Raw genomic sequence first — 23854 nt, forward strand, 5'->3', positions numbered from 1 at the left:
GGTGATACTAGGTCACGAGGTCAAGCTTTACGACAATCATGGAGCCTCCACCAAGCCCGCTCTATCTCAACGCGAACGCGAAAGGGAAAAACAAACGAGCAGTCGAAGATGGTTCTCCAACTACTGCCAAGCTTCAGGCTTCCTCCACAACCGAGAGTAATGCGCCTACCGTCGTCCGCCGCCGCCAACACCGCCGTCACAATATTGCCGCTGAGATCTGGGGCCCAGACATACCCTCCACGCCCATACCCCAAACCTCCACAGGTGGACCTGCCCCGAAGCAGCTTTTCAGTGTCTACAAGGCCATCATCCGCCACCCGAACCTCTTCTTCCAATTCGCGCTTCGCCTACCCTACCCCTCCATCGTCGACCTCTACGCCATCGACAAGGAATTCCACTACCGCCTGAATCTATACAGCGTCTCTCTGATACACGACTACGCCCGCTACCATGCGCCGCTCGCCGGCCACATCTTCAGCTGGGTACTGTACCCCCGTACATGTATCTCAGACCCCATGCTCCGACCCATGGACGGCCGCGAGTGGTTAGCGCGCGACGTACCAGGCTTCCGCTGGGTCGGCATGATAGTCTATCGCCAGAAGGTCGTACGAAGCATCCTTACGTACATGGCTCTGGAAGGTCACCGCGTACCAGAGGCCTGCGAGGGCGCGCTGATGAAGTACTGGTGCGTCATGGAGCTCAAGGAATCGAGAACGCGTCGCTATTTCCTCGAGGATGTCGATATCTGGACCGATGCCGATCTCATTAACATCCAGCTCTTCTTCATGAAGCTCGACATGCGCTTCTCCGACCCCATCCTGGGCAACGGCGTGTGTCAGCTAGGCCCCATGTTGCTCGCCCAGAAGAGCTTGACTCCGCTTTGGGAGGCGCTCAGTGGCAAGATGAAGTTCAACTACGACACAACCAGTGCGATGGTCGTCGCGACATACCTCATGGATGATCTTGACTTCGAGGCGCATCCCTGGCTCGAAGACGTAGAAGACCATAGCGTATTGGAAGACCAGTGGGGTCTACTGAGTCTGGAAGGCTGGAACGAAGATGGCAAGAGGATGCCACATGCTTTGGATCTGGTCATCGCTGAGAGTATTAGGAGGGGGCTGGATGTGCAGCAGTACTATCTTGACTTCGTCATGTATGGATATGGGGATAGTAAGACTGGGGAGAATATTCCGGTGCCGGTGCAGTTAAGAGGAGACAAAAAGGTCAGGGTACCGAGTGAGGGGTGGCCTTCGAAGGAGATGAGGCAGAGCACGATCAGGAAGCTGGATGCGCGCTTTGGGTCCAAGAAGGCTGCTGCTGGGGATTCGATGGACTTGAGCGCCTGAAAGCTGCAGGACACGACGCGCTGATTTAGCTCATGAGCTAGGCACGTTCTAAATAGGGATTTGGGCCCGAGAACTTGCTAAATGAACACTGAATTCCGTTGAGTCCTTGTTGTTTCATGGGTGACTAAGTGGAAGGTCGTGAGATGACGGTTGTATTCGGTGATCTAACCTAATTGATTGACTACCTACTAAGTTCAGAGTTCCACAGTCTTCGTGAGATTTAGTTCTCCAGTCCAAGCAAGCCCTTCTTTGCTTCAATAATAACCAAATCCTCCGTAAACTTTCTTCTCCTGTATCGCCTGCTTTCCACGCACTTCCTCCCACTTTGTAGCCATCTGCACAGTCAAGTCCATAACATCCTGTAGCTTCGTCTTGCCATCATAGCCCTTCGAAGCCATCTCATTACACATGTCCTTCGCGTTGACCAGAATCTTGTGCTGCTTCTCGTCCACTTTGTTGGTGTCGAGATTGAAGATGGCTTTTTCGGTGGCAGTCTCGATGACAGCAATGTACTTGAGAGTCGGCGGCTCGGCGGGCTTGCTCTTGATGGTGCGATTAGAAGCGGGGTTTCCTTGGCGCTCGATGGGGGCTGGTGAATTGGCTCGAGTAGTTGAGGGTGTATCCATGGCGACCGTGGACGCGTCATCTAGTCCTAATTAGCTTTGGGATAGGGCGAGGTGGTTGATACACATACCGGTAACGCTCAGGCTCTCGAGCTGGTGCGACAGTCCTCCAGTATTGGTAACTTTTGAGTGGTCTTGGAAATCTCCCTTGAAGTCCGACTTGAACATTCGCACCAAAGGGTCATCCCGCATCCACATCAGCTGAGTCAAGAAGGCGCGGTATTTTTGCTTGTTGACCTCGGCGTTGGACAGAAAGTTGGACAGAAAGTTGGACAGGTTGGTGCTAGTGAGATAGTAGTCCCTGGTAGACTGCTGGAGAAGAACGGCTGATCTGTTGAAGATAGCACCGTTGTCCATAATCCGGAAAGTGCTCGCGGAGAATCCGGCTGGCAACCCCAGGTACTGCGCAAGCTCGTTTCGTGTGTCCTCGAACAAGGGCGAGCGCCGTAGCCATCCTGCGGCGGCTTCGTGGATTTCATTGATAGTAGTGTGGCATACCGAATCTTTTTTCACAACTAGCGGCCACGACGCATTATTCGCGATCAACTTGTAGCCGGTACTGCGAAGTGTTGAAGTTCCTTCAGTATTTCCAGGGAACTGCATGGAGTGTCTGATAGCTTGATCGACTTGCCAGAGAACGCAGATGCAAGCCGCCATAGTCTCGATTGGAACGATGACAAAGTCGATCATCTCTGGGGAAGTCGCGTCCATGGTGGCGGGTAAGGGCGAGATCAAAGTTAGAATCGATTATCGAAGGAAATGTGAACGTACAAAGTCCTGAGCTAAGGAAGCCGTAGTGTTTTGTGCACTCAAACTAGTGCCCCACTAGAGCAAACAAATGACTGTCGCGAGCCGCACGGTCTTAGATGACTTTGCTTGGCAGTGAACACTAATGAAGAAGCCAGCAGCCGGAAGAGATCACGTATAGGCTTAAAGCAATAGGAAAGCAATAGATCGAGATATGAGCATCTTAGTGTTGGCAGTGCCCTCCCATGATATAGTTCACTACAACCATCAGATACCTAGGTACCTAAGTATGTATTGATCCATAACTACTTCTTGTTCCACCAGTTGTCCTATAGGTGCTCGGTGGGAGCTGGCGAAGCGGTACGAGTGGTCGACGGAGTGAACGTGTCGACAACGGACTCGGTGTCTAGCACGGTATTAGATATAAGCTTGAATGCTGAAAAGAACGTCTCCTTACCGGTCAGACTGACGTGGTCGGAGGCTGTACCGTCCTGGACTTCTGGTACATGTTCCAAGTAGTCTCCCTTGAACTCCTCAGTAAACATACGCCGGAGTGGCTCCTCTTTCATCCAGGCCAATGTCATCAAAAAATCCTCAAAATCTTCCTGCTTGTGGTGATCTGGAAGCCAGAAGCACTCCGGTCGATTGGGGTCATTCTTGTAGGCGTCCATAACCCTGCGCTGCTCCAAAACGATGAGATCCCTTTTCAGGACGGTACCATCTCGATGTGTGGCCAATCCGCTGGCGAAAAAGCTTCGCTGAGGTTTCAGGTATATCGTGAGCCTCTCGCATTCCTCCACGAACGATCCGAAGAAGGAGCCCACAAGGCACTCGATTGCAGTCTTTATAATCCCGGTGATGTTGTTGTAAATGTGCGATTGCTCTTTGACAATGAGCGGCCAGACGGTGTCTTTGGAGTCCACTAGCTCTTTCGCTTTGATGTAATGCGCTAACATCTCGCTAACATCTGAGATCGAGGAAATGCCAATTGAAGATGTGCTGTTGGAGATGATGGTATAGACTTTAGCGAGGATGTAAATGCAGGCGGTAAGAGTCTCGATGGGGAAGAGGGCGAACTTCACCATCTTCTCTGCGGAAGCGGCCATGGTGGGGACCGATGGTGTGTAATTGAGTGAGGCCATTGTTGCGCGAGCGTGATGGAGTAGAAAGAAAGTATCAGGATCTTGTAGTTTATATATGTACACCGACTTACGTGAGTGCCGCTAGAGCATACGAACGTTGAACCCCGCACGGTCCTGAACTGATAGTCAGTGAAGGCTAACGAGAAGATGAGCAGTTTCATTAGTCCACTGACTAGGCGGAAATTTAAATCGCACACCACTGAAGAGTTTTTATGACACTGATTCTCAATAGCGACAGAAAGGAATAGACGAAATGTGATGACACATGATTTGGGCAAGAGTGTTGAGCATCGTGACATTGACATTACTCTCGATCAAGCTAAGATCTCCTTTGATCGACTAGAACCAATCCCTTTGAAAGCTTCACCATCTGTATCCCGGTGGATTATACTCGAAGGGATCAGGTGGAGAAGGGACGTCCAAATGCGGTGCATCAATATACATGCGCTCTCGCGGCGCCTTCTCGACCCAAGCCAGCATAGTCAAATACTCTCGATACGCTTTCCTATGTTCTTCAGAACACAAGTCCTCGACCGAAAGTGAGCAGTCCAGGTAAAGCTTAGGGAACTGCTGTCGAAGCGCAATCCTCTCTTCCCTCATTTGTAAAAGACCACCATTATCCACGATATAGCGTCTCGGTTTGAAGGTGATCGGGGCTTTAAGGTAAAGCTCCAGATCGCTGCGATGCTGGATGAAGAGCGGGGAGTTGTCTAGCCACAGGCGCGCCTCCGCCTCTATCTTGTGTATGTTCGTGGCCAGGGGTGCATCTCGATCAACGACCAGGGGCCAAGTGTATTCGTTTTGGAGGATCTGTTGAGTTACGGAGTAAGAATCATAAAGCGTACATTCGCTTGGATTCTTTTCGAAGTGGTCTTTAGTCGTGTTGTTCAAAATAGCTTCTTTCGCGGCTCTAAGAATGGTATCACAAGCCACCACGAACTGTATTGGGACGACTGCGAGTATGACATGGTTTGGGACTTTCGGTGGTACATAGGGCGGGGGATCGTTGAATCGAGCCGCTGAACTCATTGTCGTGTTGATGATTGGTGTTTCGTTTCGAAGATGAGAGGTCAGGATCCGAGAGCAGCTCTTATACATAGCTGAGGCGGTAAATCAACAAACGGTTTGCGATGATATGATGGAAAGGTGCCACCTCCATGAGCGCGAAAAGCAAATAGCAAGCAAGACAAGGCATCTCCCAACCTCCTCCCAACTCCGCAACCTCCCCACATCCCCCTCACACCGCACGCCTACCGCCCCCTAAACCCCCTTACCTCCTCTCCCCCCTCTCTCCCCACCAAACCATCCAACCCCACTCTTTCCATATCCTCCGTAATCTCCCTCAACACCACCTGCCACGGCACCGCCCTAGGATCATCTCTAGGATACCTCCATATCATCTGCATAGCATGTCTCGCCTCATCGAACCGAGGGTGTTGTTGAGCATACTGAGGAAGTTGGGCGAGCCTGTTCGAAACATTCTCACTGTGGTGTGAGCCCTCGAAAGGATTCACGGGAGCACTCCTGCTGCGGGAGTGGCCTTGTCCGTGTCGTCCGTGGGTAAAGTGAGGAGGATGAGATGGGTAGCTGGGGGGAGGGTCTCTTCGAGGGTCGGGGGCGAAGGAAACGTGTCGGGGAGGTGGAGAGGAGACTGGTTGGTGGAACGGGGGCAGAGGCGCGAAGGGACCGTGTCGATTGCGTGGAGAGTATAGCATTCCAGGATGAATCGGAATGGGGGCGTAGCCTGAGCCATCGATGGGTATCAAACCATCTCGCAGCATGGGTCGATTTGGGGATCGAAAGTCATCAGTGTTGTAGCTTGTTTCACGACTTCTCCGGTGTTCAGCTTCATACGTCGACCGCACGGAGGCGGGGGAGATGTCGGCAGGGACGGTGACTGTATAGCGATCGCCGGTACTCCTATGACGAACGTGGTAATGTTGTCCCATTGTGTTTTGCTGTCTTTTGGTAAGAGCGTTGTCGAGTAAAGACGAGGGTGGGAGTGGTTGACGTTGCGTGTCTAAACAGTGCTCCAGTTGAGGGAGGGCGTGGTTTAGGTCGAAGAGGCCTCGGTGGGAAGGATTAAATCGAAGAAGTGTGTACCGATTGAAAGCGGCCCTCCACGATCGAGGGCTGAGGGGAGTGGCTGTTCGGCGATGGCGACCATGAGAACGGCGATGCATGACTAGAGTGAAGTGCGCGAAGAGAGGGTGAACTAGAGTGTGAAAAGCAATGAAGAGATGATGTGAAAGTAAGGACAACCGAGACGATATCATGTATCTATGCACCTCTAAGTGATAGTAATAACATGAAGATTGGACATGTACGAAGGAACGCTCTTGCCACGAGATCCCGTGACCTATGCCAACAATGCTAAAAACGACCATGGATATCCAAGCACCCGAGAACGCCATGTGAAATGCAAGAAACAGCATTTATACAACCATCTAAACAACGATACATCATCTACGCAACATATGACTCAAGTCTGGTAGCCCAGCCAGAATACTCTTGATAACCTGTTCTTCATCGTTCTTCCGTCGTTGCGCAGAATTCGTAGCCCCAGTGAGCGGCTGAATAGGCGGAGGAGTTACAGTCCGTGGAGGTGACCGCGTAAACGTCTTTGCCGAAGATGCAGCACTGCTCGGTCTCGGAGGAGTTTCGAAGACGGAAAAGGGATCTGATGGATCGCGCGTGGCTGGCGCAGACGCTTTCGTAGCAGGAGCGGATTCGAAGAAAGAGAAATCGGCGTCCGCCCAAGCATCTATGGTGGGTTCATCTCGTGCTATGGGTGCTGAAGGCGGGGTGCTAGGCCTGGCAGGTTCTGGCTCATGTGTATTGGACGTAAAGGCGGAAAAGTCGTTATCTTCCGTGCCGTTCGTACCAGTCTCTTCAACCTTCACTTCGTTGATAACAATTTTGTTGATATCATGCGCATCGCGCGCCGGCAATGCATCAGCTTTGACTTCATCTTGTGGAATGACTTCTGAAATCGGTCTTGATGGAACTTCGACTTTGCTCTTCTCCGACGTGGCAGAAACAGAGCGCTTGGCGGGTTTCAACAGCCCAGGTCCAATAGGTCCTTGTTCAGCGTGGAATGGAACAAAACTTTTCGGACCAAAGATCGCTGATGTTGGCGATATGGTACTTCGCAGACGCACGATATGCATCGCTTCGGCTGAGCGGTCCTGGGTCGGTGGAGTCTTTGGTGGTGATGCTGAATTTGACACGGTGCTGTCGAGCGTCGCTGGTATGGAGTTCGAAAAGGCCGAGGAGAAAGTGGATGCTGTAGGGCTTGATATCATCTCACCCCAATCATCGTCATCTTCTGCAGGCACATCCGTACGTTGTTCCTGATTGGAAGTGTTGGTGTCGAGAGCAGTAATGTCTCCCCAAGGACTTGAAGAGGTCGTGGTTGGCTCAGGAGGTGGGATTGCTTTCGTTGCGACAACCGGCGTTTCACTCGGCGTTTGCCCATGTGTTTCCCCAACATCGCGTGTCAGGTCAATTGAAACTGCACGAAGCTCATTCGCTTGTGTAATTTCGACAGCATTATGCTTAGGCGCGACAGGCAGGATTATAGGCGGTAAACCGGGACTGTCCTGCTTCCAAGGGTCCACTGTGGTAGTCGGAGAACTCCAGTTGAACGCAGCTGGGGCGTCAGTGGACACGGGAGGCATGCTTTGTCGAGCTGGTACAACTTCGACTACTCGTGGTGTAGGAATGGTAGTCTTCGTGCGTAGATGTCCTCTTACTGTCTTGGGCTCTGGAGGCGCAGGCGTATCCCAGTAGAACGACGCTCTGGCTCCGGGACCTGTGCCCGAGAGACGGTCTTCGCGCGCCCATCTTGCTACAGTCTTGTTGACTTCTGACCTGACTTGAGAGCCTGCCCATGTGACACGAATGTAGTTGTCGTCTGCATTCCCACTGTTGAATTCCCTCATGGTCTGCTTGCGCGTGAGCCTGTACCAAGCTTTGCGCCCAGATGTTGAGTATATAGGGTCATCTGGTGCCTCCTCTAGTTCTCTTGTATCGCCGCTCGAGGGGAAGAGCTCATTGAAGAGGTCGGTATCGAGTTGATAGGTACCGGCGACGTGTGAGACAGCAGCGGCATTCGCAGAGGCTACTGGCGATCCAGAGCGGGAAGCGGCTGATTCTTCCAAAGTTTCCTTCGAGTCTCCTTCAGCGCTCTGTGTGGTTTCTCGCGGACCAGAAGGAGCTTCCGTCAATAGGGTATCTTGCGTGAAAGTCCCAAATTCATCGTCTGTGCTGTCGCTGCTGGAGCTTGAGACATCCACTTCACTATCCTCATGACTTGCTGCCGCGTGTACTTCCTCAGGTTTTGGCTCCTCCGCTGCAGTCTGCTGCCTGCAAGTCTCTTCTTCAAATGATGTTCTTGGCGATTCGACCGGCGCCTCGGTACGGCTCGTTTCGGACGGGGACGTAGAAGGTCGTGCAGAAGACTCATCGTCGGGCTGTAATCGGTTCGAGGGCGCGGTCTCGTCTTGAATGGGCGTATTTTCCGGCTGTATCGTAGTCGACGTGTCGGAAGTGTCCGAGGTTACGTTATCCACATCGGAAGTATCTTCTTGTCCACCCCACGCGTCTTCTCGTGTCGGTGATGCATGCTCGTTTTCTTCTTTCAAATCCCATCGCGGCCCGTCGTCAATTGCTCCCTCATTCTTCAGTGGACTGGGTTCAGCTATGCGCGTCTCCGTGAGTGCAGTCATGGCGGCATCATGTCCAGATGACGTAGTCCAGTCACCAAAGCCCTCGTCCTCATTGCCCCATCCGGCGTCATCCAGAAAGCCATTCAGTAGCACCGGCGCAGGCGCAAGGGTAAGCGGCGGTGGAGAGGTCACTTCATGCTTCGTCGGCGACTTTTGTTCGTCGGCATTGTTGTCTGCCCACGGGTCGCCCCAATGATCCATGGTCGGGCTGCCGCGTCAAGCGTCATAGTGAGTCGCTTCTGCTAGAGAAGCATCACCAAAAGTGCAAGCAATCGAGAAGTAGTGGGCGAGGTAGGGCAGCTGCGAACGGGCGAAGGCCAGCTTACCTCGGGGACATGCAGGCTCTTGCCAAGCCGGGAGTCGGACGTCGTGCAGCCGGCGAACTTCATTCGCGATCCAGGCGGCCGTAGCTTTCACTCACACCCGCGATAGTAACGATGCCCAATCGCGAAATTTCACAACGGCATATCGTGACTTGCAAACGATTACAAAAGATTGGAGCTGCGGTAGTGTCTCACGGCATGGCCTGTTTACTGGGGGAAAATCCTGCACATCGCGAACTCACAATGCGATGATTACTCACCCAGCATCTTCTTACTGTGTACTTCCGCCGAGCAATATGCTCACGAACCACGAGGAATCATCAGAGCTAGCATGTCAACTCCCACCAAGAGACGACGGTGTCATCCTCCACAAAATACGTTCACTTGGTCAACCAACTCCGCAATCCAGCAACCGCTACTACTTACGCGGCATGGAATTCAGGTCAAAACTACGGGAAGAGGGCAGTAGTAGGTTCCCGACCCAGGGTCCTAAAACGCAGAACGAAGTTACCCAGATGTACCCAGCCGGTATTGCCTGTCAAGGAAGCTAGTATAGTTGAGATGTTCCTCCAGCACAATCTAGGAAGCCTACAAACCATCTGTGGGCTTTCGCTGCTCATGTCGTGGTTCTTGCTAGGGTTCTTTATCGCCAGAATGCTAAACCCCTATTGAGGGTCGTACGCCATGCCAGCTTCTCAACTCACTCGGGCTGGCCAGCGAATAGACCACGATCACCACACCGGATGTCCGCCATTCCGTCTGCTACACCAACCGAGTGGTAAGACCCACAGCGGGCCTAGATCGACGTGCAGTAGGCAGCTGTCTGTGCGTACTCAAGGTAAGTTGCACGGACTGCCCAAGCGGGCCGATACCCAAGTATATATCGACTGTCAAGCATCACATACAAGGGTTCCAGGGTCAAGATTCATCCAAGACGCAACATGAGTGGCATTGAGCTCTATCAACGCGCTATGCAAAAAAGAAAAAATGCTGTGATGCTAGCATCAATGAAGAACATAGAAGACCAGGCACTCAAGACATGAACATGTCGAGGATAAACCAATAAGACGCCGAAAGACATGCAGCGTCGGAAATCAAGACGCTCTAGATATTACTCCAAGATCCACCGCTTTTCAAACTTGTTGCTGTCGTAATCGTTCAAAGCTCTGTTATCGTACAGACTCAATGATAGAAATGTCGTCTACCGCATCCTCATCCATATCATGATGTATAACCTTCTTGAGGGCGTTGTCGATCTGAACAGCGCCGACGTCTTCCTTAGGGACCCAGAAAAGCTGGATCATGCCGAAGATGGCCGCGGCAGCGAGAGCGAACCAGGCTGCTGCAGATCCACCGAGCGAGTAGATCAATCCGATCAGAGGAGAAGAGATGGTTCTCGCTAAGCAGCACGCTGACATGGCGATACCGTTGACGCGACCGAGTACCAGGGGTGAAGGAACGGCGTTCTTCATCAGGATCAGGGCGCACGGGAAGACGATGATACCGAAAAACGCCTGCAGGAAAAGCGAAACGTAAATGCCCGGGGTTATGAGTCCGTGAGGAAGAGCGCTGATGAAAGGTACGATGAGGTATGTAATCGGGTAGAGAATGATCATCCAGATGAAGGAGTTCCAGACACCAACCCACTCAACAAATGGAGGGAAAATGAAACCCTGGACGAAGAGCGTGATGAAGCCGTTGACCGTGAGGAACTTTCCAACATCGGGCAAGTCCAGTCCCAGTCCACCCTGGAAATCAAGGCCCTTGTTTGCGGGTGTGTCCAGGATGTAAACGGGGAGAATCGAGATGAAGGCCATCTGATGGAAAGCGAAAATGGCCATGGCGAGAACGATCATGACTACAGTTCGGTTGAACGTCTTTCGGGGTTTCGGGGTCGGTCCACCTCGGATCGGGAGCACGTCCTGCTGGACCTTGATCGAGTGCATGGTTCCAAAAGACGAGCGGCGAATATCGAAGTTTTGAGCAAAAGGCATGGGCATACCCTCTTCTAGGAAAGAAGCTCGTTTGCGGATCTGTCGAATGCTGCCAGAAACTGACATGGAGGCCAATCGGTCGCGCGTAACGCTCAACATGGAGCCACGATGTCTCATCGATCCAGCGGTTGAGCCTCGGGCGTCGCGGTTCGCATGCTGATGGTTTGAGGGCGGGGGAAGGAGACGGCTGCGCTCGTTTGCGGGGGTCTCGTTGATGGTGTCCAGATGGTCGTGGTAATCGTGGTGGTCCTCGATGCCGTTCTCTCCCTCTGGCTTCTCTTCCCGGACAAGGGTCTCCTCCAAGAAGATCATACCCTGGAGAATGGCGAGCAAGATTCCAATAGCGGCGATCAGGTTAGGCAGAAGATACGGGTAGCGTCCGAAAATGCCATCCTGGTCGAAAACGTTGGGGTAAAGTCGTGCTGGTTGAGCGAGGAAACCACCCATGGCCGAACCGATAATACCGCCCACCGTCCAGACGAAGGGCTGTGTGGCATATGCGCGCGCTATCTCGTGTTAGCTTGACCTGCCTGATGCGGACTGCGCGATTTACTTACGCTCGTGGGCTGGGTTCTTGACCGACTCTGCGACCATGGTTTGCATGATTGCGACATTTCCATTCAGTGCACCGCCGATGAAGCGCGCAAGCAGGGCGACCCAGTACGTTTCCGCAACACCGAACATCAGACTCGATGCGGCGACACCGAGCAAGCCAATGAGCGCGACAGGTTTCCGGCCGTACACATCAGACACCATTCCCCATAATGGGGCCGTCATGGCCTCGGCGATGGCGTACGCTGACACCAAGAGTCCCGCGTAGAACGAAGCATCGTGTTTGCTGATGCCCAGGTCCCGCACCATAAAAGGTGAGTAGGCGAGGATAGAGTTGAAGGCGAGAGGCTCGGAGAATCGGCATATCCCTAAGCGGTGGTCAGCGACGGTCCAATCAACATGACATCACCTGCAGCCGCCATACATACCGAGAATCAAGAGCTGCTTGGTGGGGAACGGCGCGTCCTTTGGATCAGGAGGCATGATGGCGGTATTACGATTAGTAGAGAATGGAGGAGGACGAGTTTCGCATAATAACAGAGGATGGGAATCAAGGTTTTACGGGCAACAGCTTATCATAGCGCCACTAGGTGAGAGCAAGCGCGGGCCGACAGATTCCCCTCAATACAGCACCCTGCACCGTGCCCCAACTAGTGTTTCCCGCATTCACGATAAACGTGCTGCAGCCTCGCCGTTCCCTGTTACATGCACACACAGGCTCGCTTGTGCCGCCTCGATTCCGATTGCTCGAAAACCCCCGGCCGTTGCGCTCGCGGTTGGGCAACACCCCTTCGAGGAGCGCAGCTGCGGAACTTGGGACCGACTGCGCGCAGCTCGCCGACTCGAGCAAATTTGGGTGGCAGATTGGCTGTTTGCAGGTGTCAATCCGCCGATTGACTTTTACTAGGCTAGATCTCGGGCGCGCTGGGGGTGGGTTACCCTTGTCGTTCGATTCATACGTCATGGTGAGAGAGGCTGCCAAGGGGTGCTGCAGTTGAGGCAGGCAAAGCAACCCTGTCTCAACTATTGGCTTGCTCACCGTACTTTCCACCGTCGCAGCTTGCACGGCTGGCGCGGGCCATGGAATAACGCATTTGCTTTGTTCGACAAAGACAGACATCGACAACGGAAGCACCGATCGCTCTGCTAGCAATGCCTCTGCTCCGCGGTGCGAGCATCTGACGGGCTGCGGGCACTTCCCACAAGGTCGTGGTTCGTTTTAGATTTGTTGAGTAACATGTCAAGTCAAGCCCACGCGTTGCTGGGTGGCGCTACAAGCGTCACGAGGCGTCTTTGCTTCGACACACCTTCCTGTGTGCCATCAACAATTTCACTCTACTCTGCAGCCGATGCGAACCCTCACATCTCTGCGTAACCTTGCGCGCCAATGGCAGCCCCGGGAGATGACATGCATCCTCTTGCGTTATCTGCTGAGGCTCACGAGACCCAATCGCGACCAGCGCCTTTGTCTACCCCGCGAGCGCCGTCGCACCTCTCTTTGTGAGCGGTGTGACGGAGCGCTACTCGTACCCGGATCCGATGATCGCTGGGCCGCATACTAGGTAGTCGTGATGATGGTTTGGTCATGTGATATCGCGTCAAGTCCATGCTTAGCGCCCGCATCTACGTCAACGATCTTTACTTTTCTCAAACACGATCGTATGCCGCGGACCACGACCTGTACCTGGCCACCTCACCACAACTACCGAGATGACACCAAGCTGCGTTGCCGCGGCTTCGCCAATCGATCCGATCATCTGTGTGTGCGGGTCGCTTCCGTGCGCGAAATGAGCAGCGATCCGTCTCATCTCCCAGTCCGGTGCCTGACGCTAGCAGTCACGTCAATAGAAGTAGGGGCTCTTCCGTTGTTCTAGACGTCTTTGTAAGTTTCGAACATGAATTATCGCGGTTTCATCTCACAATTCTTCCATTATACTCCCAGCTGGCTGCGGATCCCAATTGGAGCTCTGCATGTTTCGACAGCTCGTTGACTTCATCGAAATTACCTCGATGATGATGACAGTGTTGCACAGCCTTAAGCCACCCCCACCTCTTTCTTCGACGCGCTTGGACTTGGACCCAAAGTCGTGACGAAGATGACTGCCAGGTCCATGCATGTATCCCGAGGTGCCATCTAAAGCGGCCTAGTCGGCTCGCTTCGTCCCGACGCGGCTTCCCAGCCTCCAGGGCAAACCTTGGGAGAGACTCTCGTTGTTACATCCAAAATGACAGCGTTATGCGACGCCACCATGGGGCGGTGTTTTGCCATTTGACAAGTACAGTCGCTCACCCCCACACTATGTGCTGTCAACGAGTGCACTATTTACTACCTCGGTCTCCGCACTGGTCTGGATTGTTCGTCGCCTTTGTTCTCTTCATCAGCTCCCCTTAATCCTGTTTGTTGTGTTAGACTTCCTGGCCTTGATCTCGTATTTCGAACAATGAGTAGCGCATACGTGGCATGAAGGCCTGTAATTAAGCCGCTCTTGTCATGCCGTTAATGCAAATATCACGATTTTAAGGAGAGCCAGCTCTAGACAGCAACTCGTAGAGATGGGGTGCGCCTAGGTTACAAGGTCTCCCCGTTAGCTTTTGGGCATTAAATGGTTCGTAAGGGACAGGAAATTGAGAAAGCTGGCGCTTAGTCAGAGGCTGTGAGAGCTATCTTCTAAGCAGACACGTAACAGCATCGCAGAGAATATATGAGCATGGTGGCTATGAAAATGCTAATCTTGATGACTAAGTCTGCTGACTGCACGAGACGCGGCTACTGCAGACATACCTTGTGTACGCATGTTGAGTGAACTATGCTCGCAGACCCATCAGTCTTATATCTTCAACCACGGCGTCCTTTAGCAGCTCATCAACCATGACGTCTCAATACACGTATTCTCTTCCGTGGGTGGCTGCCACCTCGAATTAAAGTCACAAAACGGCCTATCCAACAGCATTCTTTTCTATTGTCTCCGATTGACCGTCATGCTCCTTCACTTCCAACCTGCGTTTGCTCAATCGTTCCTATTCTTCTCCCTGACCAAATACACAGTCACCACGTTTTGAACACAGCTTGGCGGCATGATAACTCAACTCTATATCCCATGATATCTCAAAAGTTTGCTCCACAAACTCATCCACCTCATTTGAAAAGAAGCCGCATTACCAAATCCTCTGTCTTCTTCATATCCCCACCAAACACCCTACAATGTCGACCTCAACCCCCCACCCCTATGCCCAAATCGCCACCCTCAACAACCGTCTCACCGCGCTAAAAATGCTCATTCTAGACTACCGCAAGCTAATCGAGCGAATCCTCCTCCCCATCGCCCACGACACCATCTCCGGCGCCAACAAAGCCCAAGCCGACACCGAAGCCCATCTCGACGAAGCTCCAAATCGGAAAGAAATGCTCGAAGAAACCGCTGTGTGGATGGACGGTCGCACCCACGCCAAAGCCCTGCTCACCCGCTTCGAAGAGCAGATGGAGGCGTTGGAGGCATATCAGAAAGCGCAGTTGGATGACTTTTACGCTACTGACCAGGGGTTTGATATGCTGAAAGCTGGCATTGCGCCGCATATGATTACTAAGGAGGAGACGGCGGTTGTGATAAAGGTGCGCCAGGCTGGGAGGCAGTTGTATGAGCTGGCGAAGAAGGCGGATGAGGTGTTGGTGAAGGAGATGGTGGGGGAGAATGAGGTTTGGAAGGAGATCTTTAGTAAAGAGGAGAAGGAGGGGTTTGCGAGGGAGTTTATTGAGGTGGTGGCGAGGTGGAGTCAGGTGAATCCTTGAGGGGTTTTGAGAAAGGGCGGTTGTGGCATGCTTCCATTAGACTTCCAAAGACTGACGGTTTACAGGGCATGCTTTTCGCTTCACTTTTGTCGTTTTGATGCAACTTTTTGCCATCAATCATGCTGCGAAGTAGCCCAGAAACTAGACATTTACGCACGTGCTAGCTTTGGAGTCATCAGAGAAGTCAAAAGAAACCCCATCTTGTATTGAACATGCTACTTTACCCAACTAATACGTACAGTCTACCCGACGCCCGTCTTATACACTGAACAAGTGCCCTAATAAAATGTATTTCTCCAACTAAATATCTCAATCCCGCTAGCTCCCCATCTATCTAACCTTCCGGACCTAAGTGCGATCCGCTGGATCCGCCCACTGTGTACCGCGTCTTCTTTCCCGGGAGCTCCATGGCGCAACCTCCGGTACATACGGCCTGTGTGCGTTCACTTTTCGGAGGGTGTCGCAATGATCGCAAATTTCCTCGTTTTTGAGGGTAAGCGGCGTGGTACGCGAAACAAGTTGGTTGCACGCTGGGTTAGGGCAGACCCAGTCTCCCTTGAACTTCATACACTGAAAGCGATTATTCTGGCATCTTTCCTTGTTGTTCTTATCGTTGACAAAATCGCACAAGGTGCATCGGTACCATTCGGCGGAGGGCATGATATGTGTTGGCTGTTCGTGCAGTTGAGATAGGAGATGATGGTTGTGATTGTGTGTTGGTAGATTTGGGTGCGGATATGCTGTCCTGTGGATTCTTGACTTGCTTAGCTGGGGAATCCGTGTTTACCAGAACATCACTTACGAGATCGAAGTAGGATATGAATAGGATTGCTGTTGTAGACCTGCTAACAACCGAGGAAGATGGATGATAGATGTTCGTAGTTGATAATAGACTCTGAGTGTTGTATTCTAGGTATTTGCTGCGTTGTATTTTGACAGAGGGCGCCAGCGAGGCGACTTTAATACTATCGTAGATTCACATATCGTACTCAGATGTGATTACCGCACTTCATACGACGCAAACGAGACGTGAAGCCTACCATCAATTAATGGCGGATGGATTGACATCTCGACGTCACAGGTGATTGCACCTGGCTCATCACATCGTTCAGTGCAGTCAAGACATCGACGAATTCCATTATCTCAGCGAAGTCTAAGCTGGAACGGGCTCACGGTATGTGAGGAATCCATAGGCTTTACTACCTAGGTACCAACAGTGCGGTGCAGTCGCTCATCGCGAAGAGAACTGGGTGTCTTTCCCCTTCACTTCGTTCCAAGTTCATACTAGCATCGACAGACCGCATAAAATTGAACATTACAATCAGTCAAAAGAGTGTGATTTATCATACATATTATATCCTCCGTCAATGAAGGTGTACAAAACACCCATGAACCCCCTGGTTTGACACTGAGATACCCAATCAAAATGAAACACCTTAGCCAACATCTTCAACTCCTCTGCATCCACATCTTTCTACCTTTGGCCGCTCTGTTGTTGATATATTCAGAGAACTGGCGGTTCTTGACGGTCAGGTGGGTGCGACCCAAGGCCTAAACCCTTCTTCTCTGCCACGTCGCGCCAATGTCCAGGTTTAATCTTCGGTTCGTATTGATCGTCCGGGTCTTCCTCCTTACCACAACCGGAATGATTGCAGACACGAACCTCGCCCCCTGCAAGTGGACGATCGCGCTTTACGATCTGCTTGCAAAAATTGCAAATCCAGTCGTGCTTCCTCAACGGACAATTCGGTAAGTGGGGGTTCTCGCATTTCGCGGTGTCCTCATTCGAATTATCCGGATTAGCCCATCTGCACCGAGGGCAATACCATAAATCTTCCAGTGTCCCCCCCATATTTGGGTTTTCTTGCTAGGGTGTTTGAGAGGACTTGTAGGACGAAGTAGGGCGATGGTCGCTTTGGGTGCGGATGCGATGGCGTTCTCGAGTTTTATTTGGTGAAGTGGCGAGTCGCCGTCTGTTCTTGATTGAGGGCTGCTCAACCGGTAGGAAGAATCGGTATCGCTACCTTGCTTGATATAAATTATAAGGGTATGTAGATGCTCGTGGTTAATGAGTAACTTCTGCTGTTGCGATGCACCTAGATAGAAGGCGCGCAAGAAACGCAATTTATACCGGTGAAGACTCACACATTTTGCATACTCACAACCACATCTGGCTCACCAAACTACTCATTACAGTCAAATGGTTGACTGTACCAAGTGTTTCGATGGAGTCGTTGCATTCAAGTCACCGACTGATGAGAACGTCTGACTGAAGATGGCGGGACTGTACTACCTGCAACACAACCGAAGTGACGACTTAGAGGACTCATAAATATAACACGTGTTGTATATAGATAACGCCTCGTTTCCATCCCGCTATTTGGCCCGTGATGCCGCACTGACCTAAAAGTCACTTTGTCGCTGTCGATGTGATCGTTTCTACCCGTCTAAATCTCGCTCCATAAACTCCGTATAATCCAATCCAATCCAGTAATCCGTGCCTTTGTCGTGTAAGAGCTTGGTGTTCGCAGCTTCGATGCTGGAGAGTCTTTCCCAGCGCAGTTAAGCGAGCTGTCTTCTGGACCCTGACTTCGTCATATTACGAAATGGTCCCTGCCATCCTTCAAATCCTTCGCATCCTTCGTCCCGTTACACCATGACTGCTCATCTCTCCCACTATATCCTTCACCACCACCACCACCACTCCTCTTCCTTTCAATCGCCTGTCACCCCTCAAACACACCCATAAAAATAATCTTCGACCTATCCACACCACCTCTTCACCTCCCCTCATACTCCGTCCCCTTCTTCCTCTCCGCCGAGCTCCAACTTCTCACCGGCGGCGTATACTTGTACTTCGCATCAAACGCCGCACCACACTGATCACACCTATACACGCCGTCCTTATCACAACCCAGTGTGATGCGCACAATGTTTGGGCATTTGGCGCAGAACCAGTCGCCTTTGGATTTGGGGCAGTAGGCGATGTTGTTGAGGCAGGCGCCGTTGTGAGAGGCCGGGTTGGGGAAGTCGCAGCCGGAGCAGCGGTAGGGGGTCGCTGATGGCATAGTTGGGTTGGTGAGATTTGGCAGTTGGAGGTGAGTGGTTGATTGCGATTTGGGACGGAGAAGTAGAACCAGGTTGAGGTTGTGGGTTGTAGACTGAAGGGTTGTGGTTGGAAGATTGGTGAGTACGTAAAGAGTGTAATTGATGGAGAGACTTTGAAGCATGAGGTGTGTAGGAGTGCATGAATAGAGTATTTACACTCTCAGATCTTCGACTTCGGATACGGATAACGCAATGGTTCTTTTGACCAACGTTCTTTCTGTCGGGCTGTGTTCCGTCGTATTTCCATACGTATAGCGAGCGAGAAGAAGGTTTGTGCGCCGTGGGGTGTTCGGCGAGGACGAACAACTGCTAACGTATCTAACCAAGACGCCGTCTCATCATGAACTACCCACCTAGCCAGCCATCTAATCCTATATTCCCTACCACGCTCATCTCATTCAGTGCCCTGTTCCTTCTCATACTCGTTCTTTCATTTCATCATCCTGAAGTAAGTACTTCCAAGGTTGTCATGACTCGCGAGATTATACCTGCAGCGCAACTCCGACTCACTCCCCTCTACCCCATTCGCCACTTCTTTTCCTCTTCAACAGCACTCGGCCTCAGCCTCACGCAGAGCCCGAAGACTCGGTCGCTGAAACACCTTTTTCTACCGCACCGTTCCTTGATGTTCCTTGATATCCACCTAGCGCCCCCTACCAGGACCTACCATTGGCTCTTGGCGGAGAAAAAGCATCCCCAGCGCTGACGTGCACGCCGCTAGTACACGTGTACTAACCACAACAAAGCCTACAAGAGGACTATCATTACATCTTGGCTTGTTTCCGCGAATCTGGTTTTGTTCCCGGCCACGTTGTTTATGTTCCGTTCCACGTGGAATCTTCCATGTGGCAACCATGGCGCATGCAGATCTCAACGTAGAATGACAAATAGAATAGGCGAGGAAGGGCGAAGAAGGCGAGGAAGGTTCGAGAAATGAGGCGGTGGAGGTGTTGTTTTTGTGTCATGTTGATGGGTGAGGATGGGGGTTGAGTAATCTTAATCATGCAGCCCGAGGTATTTTGGAGGCTGTTGTGGTGCGGTGGGTGGGATTCAGAGGGCACTTTGCGTACTTGTATCTATGAAACGCTCATGGGGTGCTCACAGGTGTGATCTCATCAGACCCCGGCAGAGTCTCCTACGTGAACCACTCTACCAACGACGAGAACTGCACCCTCAAATAGTGTACTAAAACGCTGGAGGACTTTTGGTGCAATGCCAAACTAATGTTTTCGGTACCAAGAGGGCCGATGCGGACGGGTAGCTCCAATGTGAATCTGGTCCAGGATGTAACCAAGCTATAGAAGGCCATCTCCTTCTCCTCCACAGTGATGGGTAGAGGCGCCGGAATACCAAATTGGAGAGGCACCGAAATAGCGGTCCGGAGAGCGAGACGGGCGTGCCGAGGTTGGTCGGTAAAAGAGTGAGGACACTTCGGGTCGCAAAGCGATCCGGGGTGAAAGCTTGAAAAGAATAGTTATAGACTAGGACGAAGGAAACGAAACCATTGCGAAGACCATCATCTCCAGACCCATGCATCAACAACCAAGCCACCTATACGTTGTCATCGTAAACTACTTCTGATGCGTATGATCGCTCCGCGCCCCAGTAACTCCGATATTGAAGTCCTCGCGTATCCTCGACAGCGCACTCTGCTCCTCTTCATCCGCGACTTCATCGTCGACTTCAACTTCAGCAATGCTGTGTCTGCTATCCGAGCCATCACTACCATCCGCGTTGACCAACGCCTCCTGCTCCTGCTCGTCCTCATTATCCGAATCATCGTCCGTGTCGTCGTCATCGGCTTTATTCGATTCGCGAGGATCGCGGCCAAGCTCTGGTTTCGTCTTGCGTTCAAAGTCCTCAGCGTGGGCGTCGCGGAAGATTTCGCCGACATGAGTGAACGCGCGCTGGAGAGGAGAAGGACGGAAATCGTCTTGAGGGCCGCGGCGCTTGCGCGTATTCGACTGGGAGTGTTCGAGATCTGCTCCTGAAGCTGTAGCTGGGCGGCGGACTTGGTTGTTGTTCTCGGTTGGAGTGTAGGGACGAGCCTCGTCGGGCTGTTCTTCGTCGATGAGGGTAGGTGCTCGAGGGATACCAGAGGTGTGATCCTCTTCCTCTTCCGCGTCCAAGGGGAGGTAGTAGGGTAGTGGTACATCTCTGCTTGCGCGGAAGCGACCGACGTTCGTACAGTGCTCGTTCTCGACACGAAATACGGACCACATGCCTCTTCTGAAGATCTCACTGAGGGAGACACAGAATGAGGTAGTCGCTGAGTGCTGAAGCTGCAGGGGCGTGACGAGGTACATAACCCAGTTGTTCCGCAAGATTGGATCAATGCACATAGCAGTGTAGTACCACCACACTTTCTTGTATCCCAGCTCCTTGCGCAGGAAGGGATGCTTGGCATGTGGGTCACCGAGACTCCAGTCGTAGTAGATGTCCCAGAAGCTCGTGTAGATGCCGTTGATGGTTGCGAACAGTATGAACACTGCCTTGGTCGACGGTTTCTGGTCCATGCGGTAGATGCTGGTGGAAACATAGAACAGGATGGTTGCGATGTACTTTCCGCCGTTCAGCAGATGAGGGAACTTGTTTCCGGTGTCTTTGTAACGTCGCAGACATTGCATCAATCGCCATATACCCGGCAACGTCGTCATAACCCCGGTAACGCGTAGGTGAGACGAGTTGCATTGGTTGGGATTGTCCCAGCCGTGCGCGTAGAGACAGAAAAACAGTGCGATGCCCTAGACGGGTCAGTGATTTGGAGCAGAGATGGGTTCGGCGGACTAACACTCATGCTGTACGTCAGAGAACAAAACATGTCGCCCAAGTAGAAGTCTCGCCATTCGACAGGGTATATACCAGCGAGCAACAAGCGCCACTGGCGAGGCATTAGCAGTGATTTCGCATGAGTTGATCAACAAACTTACGAGGGAGTACAGCAGCCACATGCGAGTACGGAAGTACATTATCCTCAGAGGATTGAACAAAAGCGCGACCGATATACCAATAAGAATGACTGGGTAGTAGAGATAGAGTCCATCTCCCCCAACCTGATGAAAGTTGATTTGCATAAATAGTCCAAGCATAAACAAAGTCCAACAAGGAAGCTATGATACGTTAGTGTCAGCATACCAGATATGGGATGAATACTGACCTCCGCAAGTTGCCTCCAGTCCAAGTGGTGGCGGGTATCATATTCAAAGATAAAGACGTAGTTGATCTTGTGCTCGTGCCAGGTCCGACACGCTAGAGTGAATAGGAGAAGAAGGAAGTTGATGAGGAAGTAGCCGGCATATATCTGAAAACATTAGCTTTGCCCTATCCATGGTTTGGATGAACCTACCTGCAACAGATAGCTCGTGTTCACTGCGAACTCGTTCCCGTCAGTATTGTGCAGATCTGCAATAGTGTTTGCTTTGATGAGACCCTGGATGCCAAGTATGACGCCCGCCGACAATAGCAGACCGTTACGGAATGTATTGTCTGTGTAATCGCCTGCTCGTGCGATCTTGATGCGTAGCTTCCCGATGGCGACTTTGTGGTTGCCCTTCTCGAAGTATCTCGCGTATAGGTCCTCCGTTGCTCGAATGTGCCCTTCGATTACGTCGCTGTTCACGAACCAGGCTTGGTTGACCTTCTCATTCATGTACCGCGACGACGGTCGCGCGTTGACGGTCTTGTCATACTTCTTGTTGATTTTCCGGAAGGCAGTCCGGTTCAACAACGCGTAGGACTTGAGAAGCTCAAGCCCTCTGTAGTACTCCTGCAGTGCCACCTTGAGCTTGCGCTTCGCTGTCTGGTATGGCACGTCGGGCAGATCTGGCCGTCTAGCAAAGTCGCGACGGCTATCGGGATGGTCCTTGGGCTGAAGAGCCGCTGGAGTCGCAAGCTGTGTTATGTTCTTGGTGCTCTTCCCGTACTTGCCCGCGTTGATGGCGTCCAGCGCTGCGTCTATGGGGTTTAGGAAAGTGTCCTTGAGAGTGTTTCCAATATTCCCATTCCCGTTGGCCTGCTGATTCTCGTCGCCCGAGCTGCTGTTCTGACCGTTGCTCAGCACATGATGCCCGTCGTGTTTCTTGTGGGCCTTCGCATTGATTTTGTCCGTCTGACGCTTGATGACCTCGTCGATACGTCGGTCTCGCATGATGTGGAGTTGGTCGCGGAGCACATTCAGGCGCTTGGTAGCCTCGTCCTCCTTGTGCTTGTAGAACGACTCGATCTTGTCCAGCTCGCCATCGAGGAAGTTGAAGAACTCAGCTTGTCGGAAATCAAGATCGCGATAGGCTTCGAGGGGGACATCGCCTGGGCTGTCCGGGGGAGTCTTGCTGCTCAGTGAGAACAGGCGGCGTACCGATGGGCGCGACTTGTGCTCAGTGATGGGCCCAGGCAGCGAGTTCATGCGCTTGGGGGTGAAGACGCTCTTGTATCGGTTGGGCAGCGAGTTGTGATGCTTGTGGGGTGACACCGTCTTGCCGACTTCGAAAGCATTGTCGTTGTCGTTCTCTGCTGGCGGAGGAAGCGTGACTGTCTTCTGCTTTCGCAGCGATGCGCCAGACGCCGCTCCTCCTTGCGGGGAAGGGTTCTCAGGGTCGAGCGCAGCCCCAGGCAGCTTCAAGGATGGCGGTGCCTTGGCCTTGTCTGCAGAGGTACCGGTCTTGGTGGCGCCATCAGATGTGCTTCCCTCAAAACTGCCGTAGTTGTGTGCCCAGTCTCGGCGGTTCGTCTCGCTCTGTGCCAATGGCTCTTCCTCGGGCGTGCGGCCACTCTGGTTGCTGTTCGCTCTCTGGCGCAGGCTGTGCTGGCTGCGGCTGTTGGTGATAGCAAGCGCCCTCAGGTCCTCGGGGTCTCTGGCGCTGCCCGTCTGGTCGCGGTTGAGGTACGTGTACTTGGGCGCGGCATCGAAGGGCGAGGGCAGGATCTGGGTGCCGCGTCGGCGGAGGCGTGGGGTCGATTCGACATTGCGGAGGGCGCGACTGATGGCCTTGAGCTTCTTCTTGCCCACCTGAGGTATCGTCAGTCGTCTGTGGTATTAAGCGTCGGCTAGCGGAAGTCGGCATCACCTTGTAGTCTAAGTACTTGAGCCGCCACTCCGGTACCAGATCGCGCTCTAGCTCTCTACTGCAGTCAGTCCCGTGGCTGGAGTTATTTAGGTGCGTCGTCTCACTTTGCGAACTTCATGACCGTCTCGTCGGCGCGTCAATACCCAAACACGATCAATGGGGGGCACAAAAGCGCGTTCGCGTTTCTCGTCGATGCATGAGGTTCCGCGCAGACACACTGTAAAATGTTTCACGGGCGCGATAAGGGTTAGTAAATGCGAAGATGGTCGTGTGCTACCTCCAGCAGTTAAACCGTGGTTGCGAGGGCCGTCACGATGAGATTGAGTATACCGCGGAGGAGATTTGCACGAATCATGTTCCCCTTGGCAGCTATTGGCGCATTGGCGACAACGTCATACCTAGGGATCCTGTATTCTGCAGGTGTGGAAGCCCCTCAGAA

General features: G+C 52.4%; 7 protein-coding genes across 7 annotated transcripts; 2 read left to right on the forward strand and 5 right to left on the reverse strand.

The window, feature by feature from the left end:
- Positions 1 to 38: 38 nt before the first annotated feature.
- Positions 39 to 1346, forward strand: J4E78_007492 (uncharacterized protein; the record flags this gene model as incomplete). The annotated part of the gene is made up of 1 exon (XM_049368098.1): positions 39 to 1346. The coding sequence occupies one exon, from the start codon at positions 39 to 41 to the stop codon at positions 1344 to 1346; it is 1308 nt and encodes a 435-aa protein (XP_049220419.1).
- A 254-nt stretch (positions 1347 to 1600) lies between these two features.
- Positions 1601 to 2680, reverse strand: J4E78_007493 (uncharacterized protein; the record flags this gene model as incomplete). The annotated part of the gene is made up of 2 exons (XM_049368099.1): positions 1601 to 1998; positions 2041 to 2680. The coding sequence occupies 2 exons, from the start codon at positions 2678 to 2680 to the stop codon at positions 1601 to 1603; spliced, it is 1038 nt and encodes a 345-aa protein (XP_049220420.1).
- Positions 2681 to 3045: 365 nt separating this feature from the next.
- On the reverse strand, positions 3046 to 3858 carry J4E78_007494 (uncharacterized protein; the record flags this gene model as incomplete). The annotated part of the gene is made up of 1 exon (XM_049368100.1): positions 3046 to 3858. One exon carries the CDS (start codon positions 3856 to 3858, stop codon positions 3046 to 3048), a length of 813 nt encoding a protein of 270 aa, XP_049220421.1.
- A 2462-nt stretch (positions 3859 to 6320) lies between these two features.
- J4E78_007495 (uncharacterized protein) lies at positions 6321 to 8789 on the reverse strand (the record flags this gene model as incomplete). The annotated part of the gene is made up of 1 exon (XM_049368101.1): positions 6321 to 8789. The coding sequence occupies one exon, from the start codon at positions 8787 to 8789 to the stop codon at positions 6321 to 6323; it is 2469 nt and encodes an 822-aa protein (XP_049220422.1).
- A 1291-nt stretch (positions 8790 to 10080) lies between these two features.
- Positions 10081 to 11940, reverse strand: J4E78_007496 (uncharacterized protein; the record flags this gene model as incomplete). Its single annotated transcript, XM_049368102.1, has 3 exons — positions 10081 to 11411; positions 11463 to 11825; positions 11886 to 11940. The coding sequence occupies 3 exons, from the start codon at positions 11938 to 11940 to the stop codon at positions 10081 to 10083; spliced, it is 1749 nt and encodes a 582-aa protein (XP_049220423.1).
- Positions 11941 to 14728: 2788 nt separating this feature from the next.
- J4E78_007497 (uncharacterized protein) lies at positions 14729 to 15244 on the forward strand (the record flags this gene model as incomplete). The annotated part of the gene is made up of 1 exon (XM_049368103.1): positions 14729 to 15244. One exon carries the CDS (start codon positions 14729 to 14731, stop codon positions 15242 to 15244), a length of 516 nt encoding a protein of 171 aa, XP_049220424.1.
- Positions 15245 to 19923: 4679 nt separating this feature from the next.
- J4E78_007498 (uncharacterized protein) lies at positions 19924 to 23533 on the reverse strand (the record flags this gene model as incomplete). Its single annotated transcript, XM_049368104.1, has 7 exons — positions 19924 to 21096; positions 21144 to 21233; positions 21283 to 21462; positions 21510 to 21653; positions 21699 to 23357; positions 23416 to 23473; positions 23529 to 23533. 7 exons carry the CDS (start codon positions 23531 to 23533, stop codon positions 19924 to 19926), a joined length of 3309 nt encoding a protein of 1102 aa, XP_049220425.1.
- Between the last annotated feature and the right edge of the window lie 321 nt (positions 23534 to 23854).

This window comes from Alternaria triticimaculans (genome assembly GCF_023758025.1).
Source record: "Alternaria triticimaculans strain BMP 0046 chromosome Unknown scaffold_11, whole genome shotgun sequence".
In the NCBI taxonomy this organism is placed as follows: domain Eukaryota; kingdom Fungi; phylum Ascomycota; class Dothideomycetes; order Pleosporales; family Pleosporaceae; genus Alternaria; species Alternaria triticimaculans.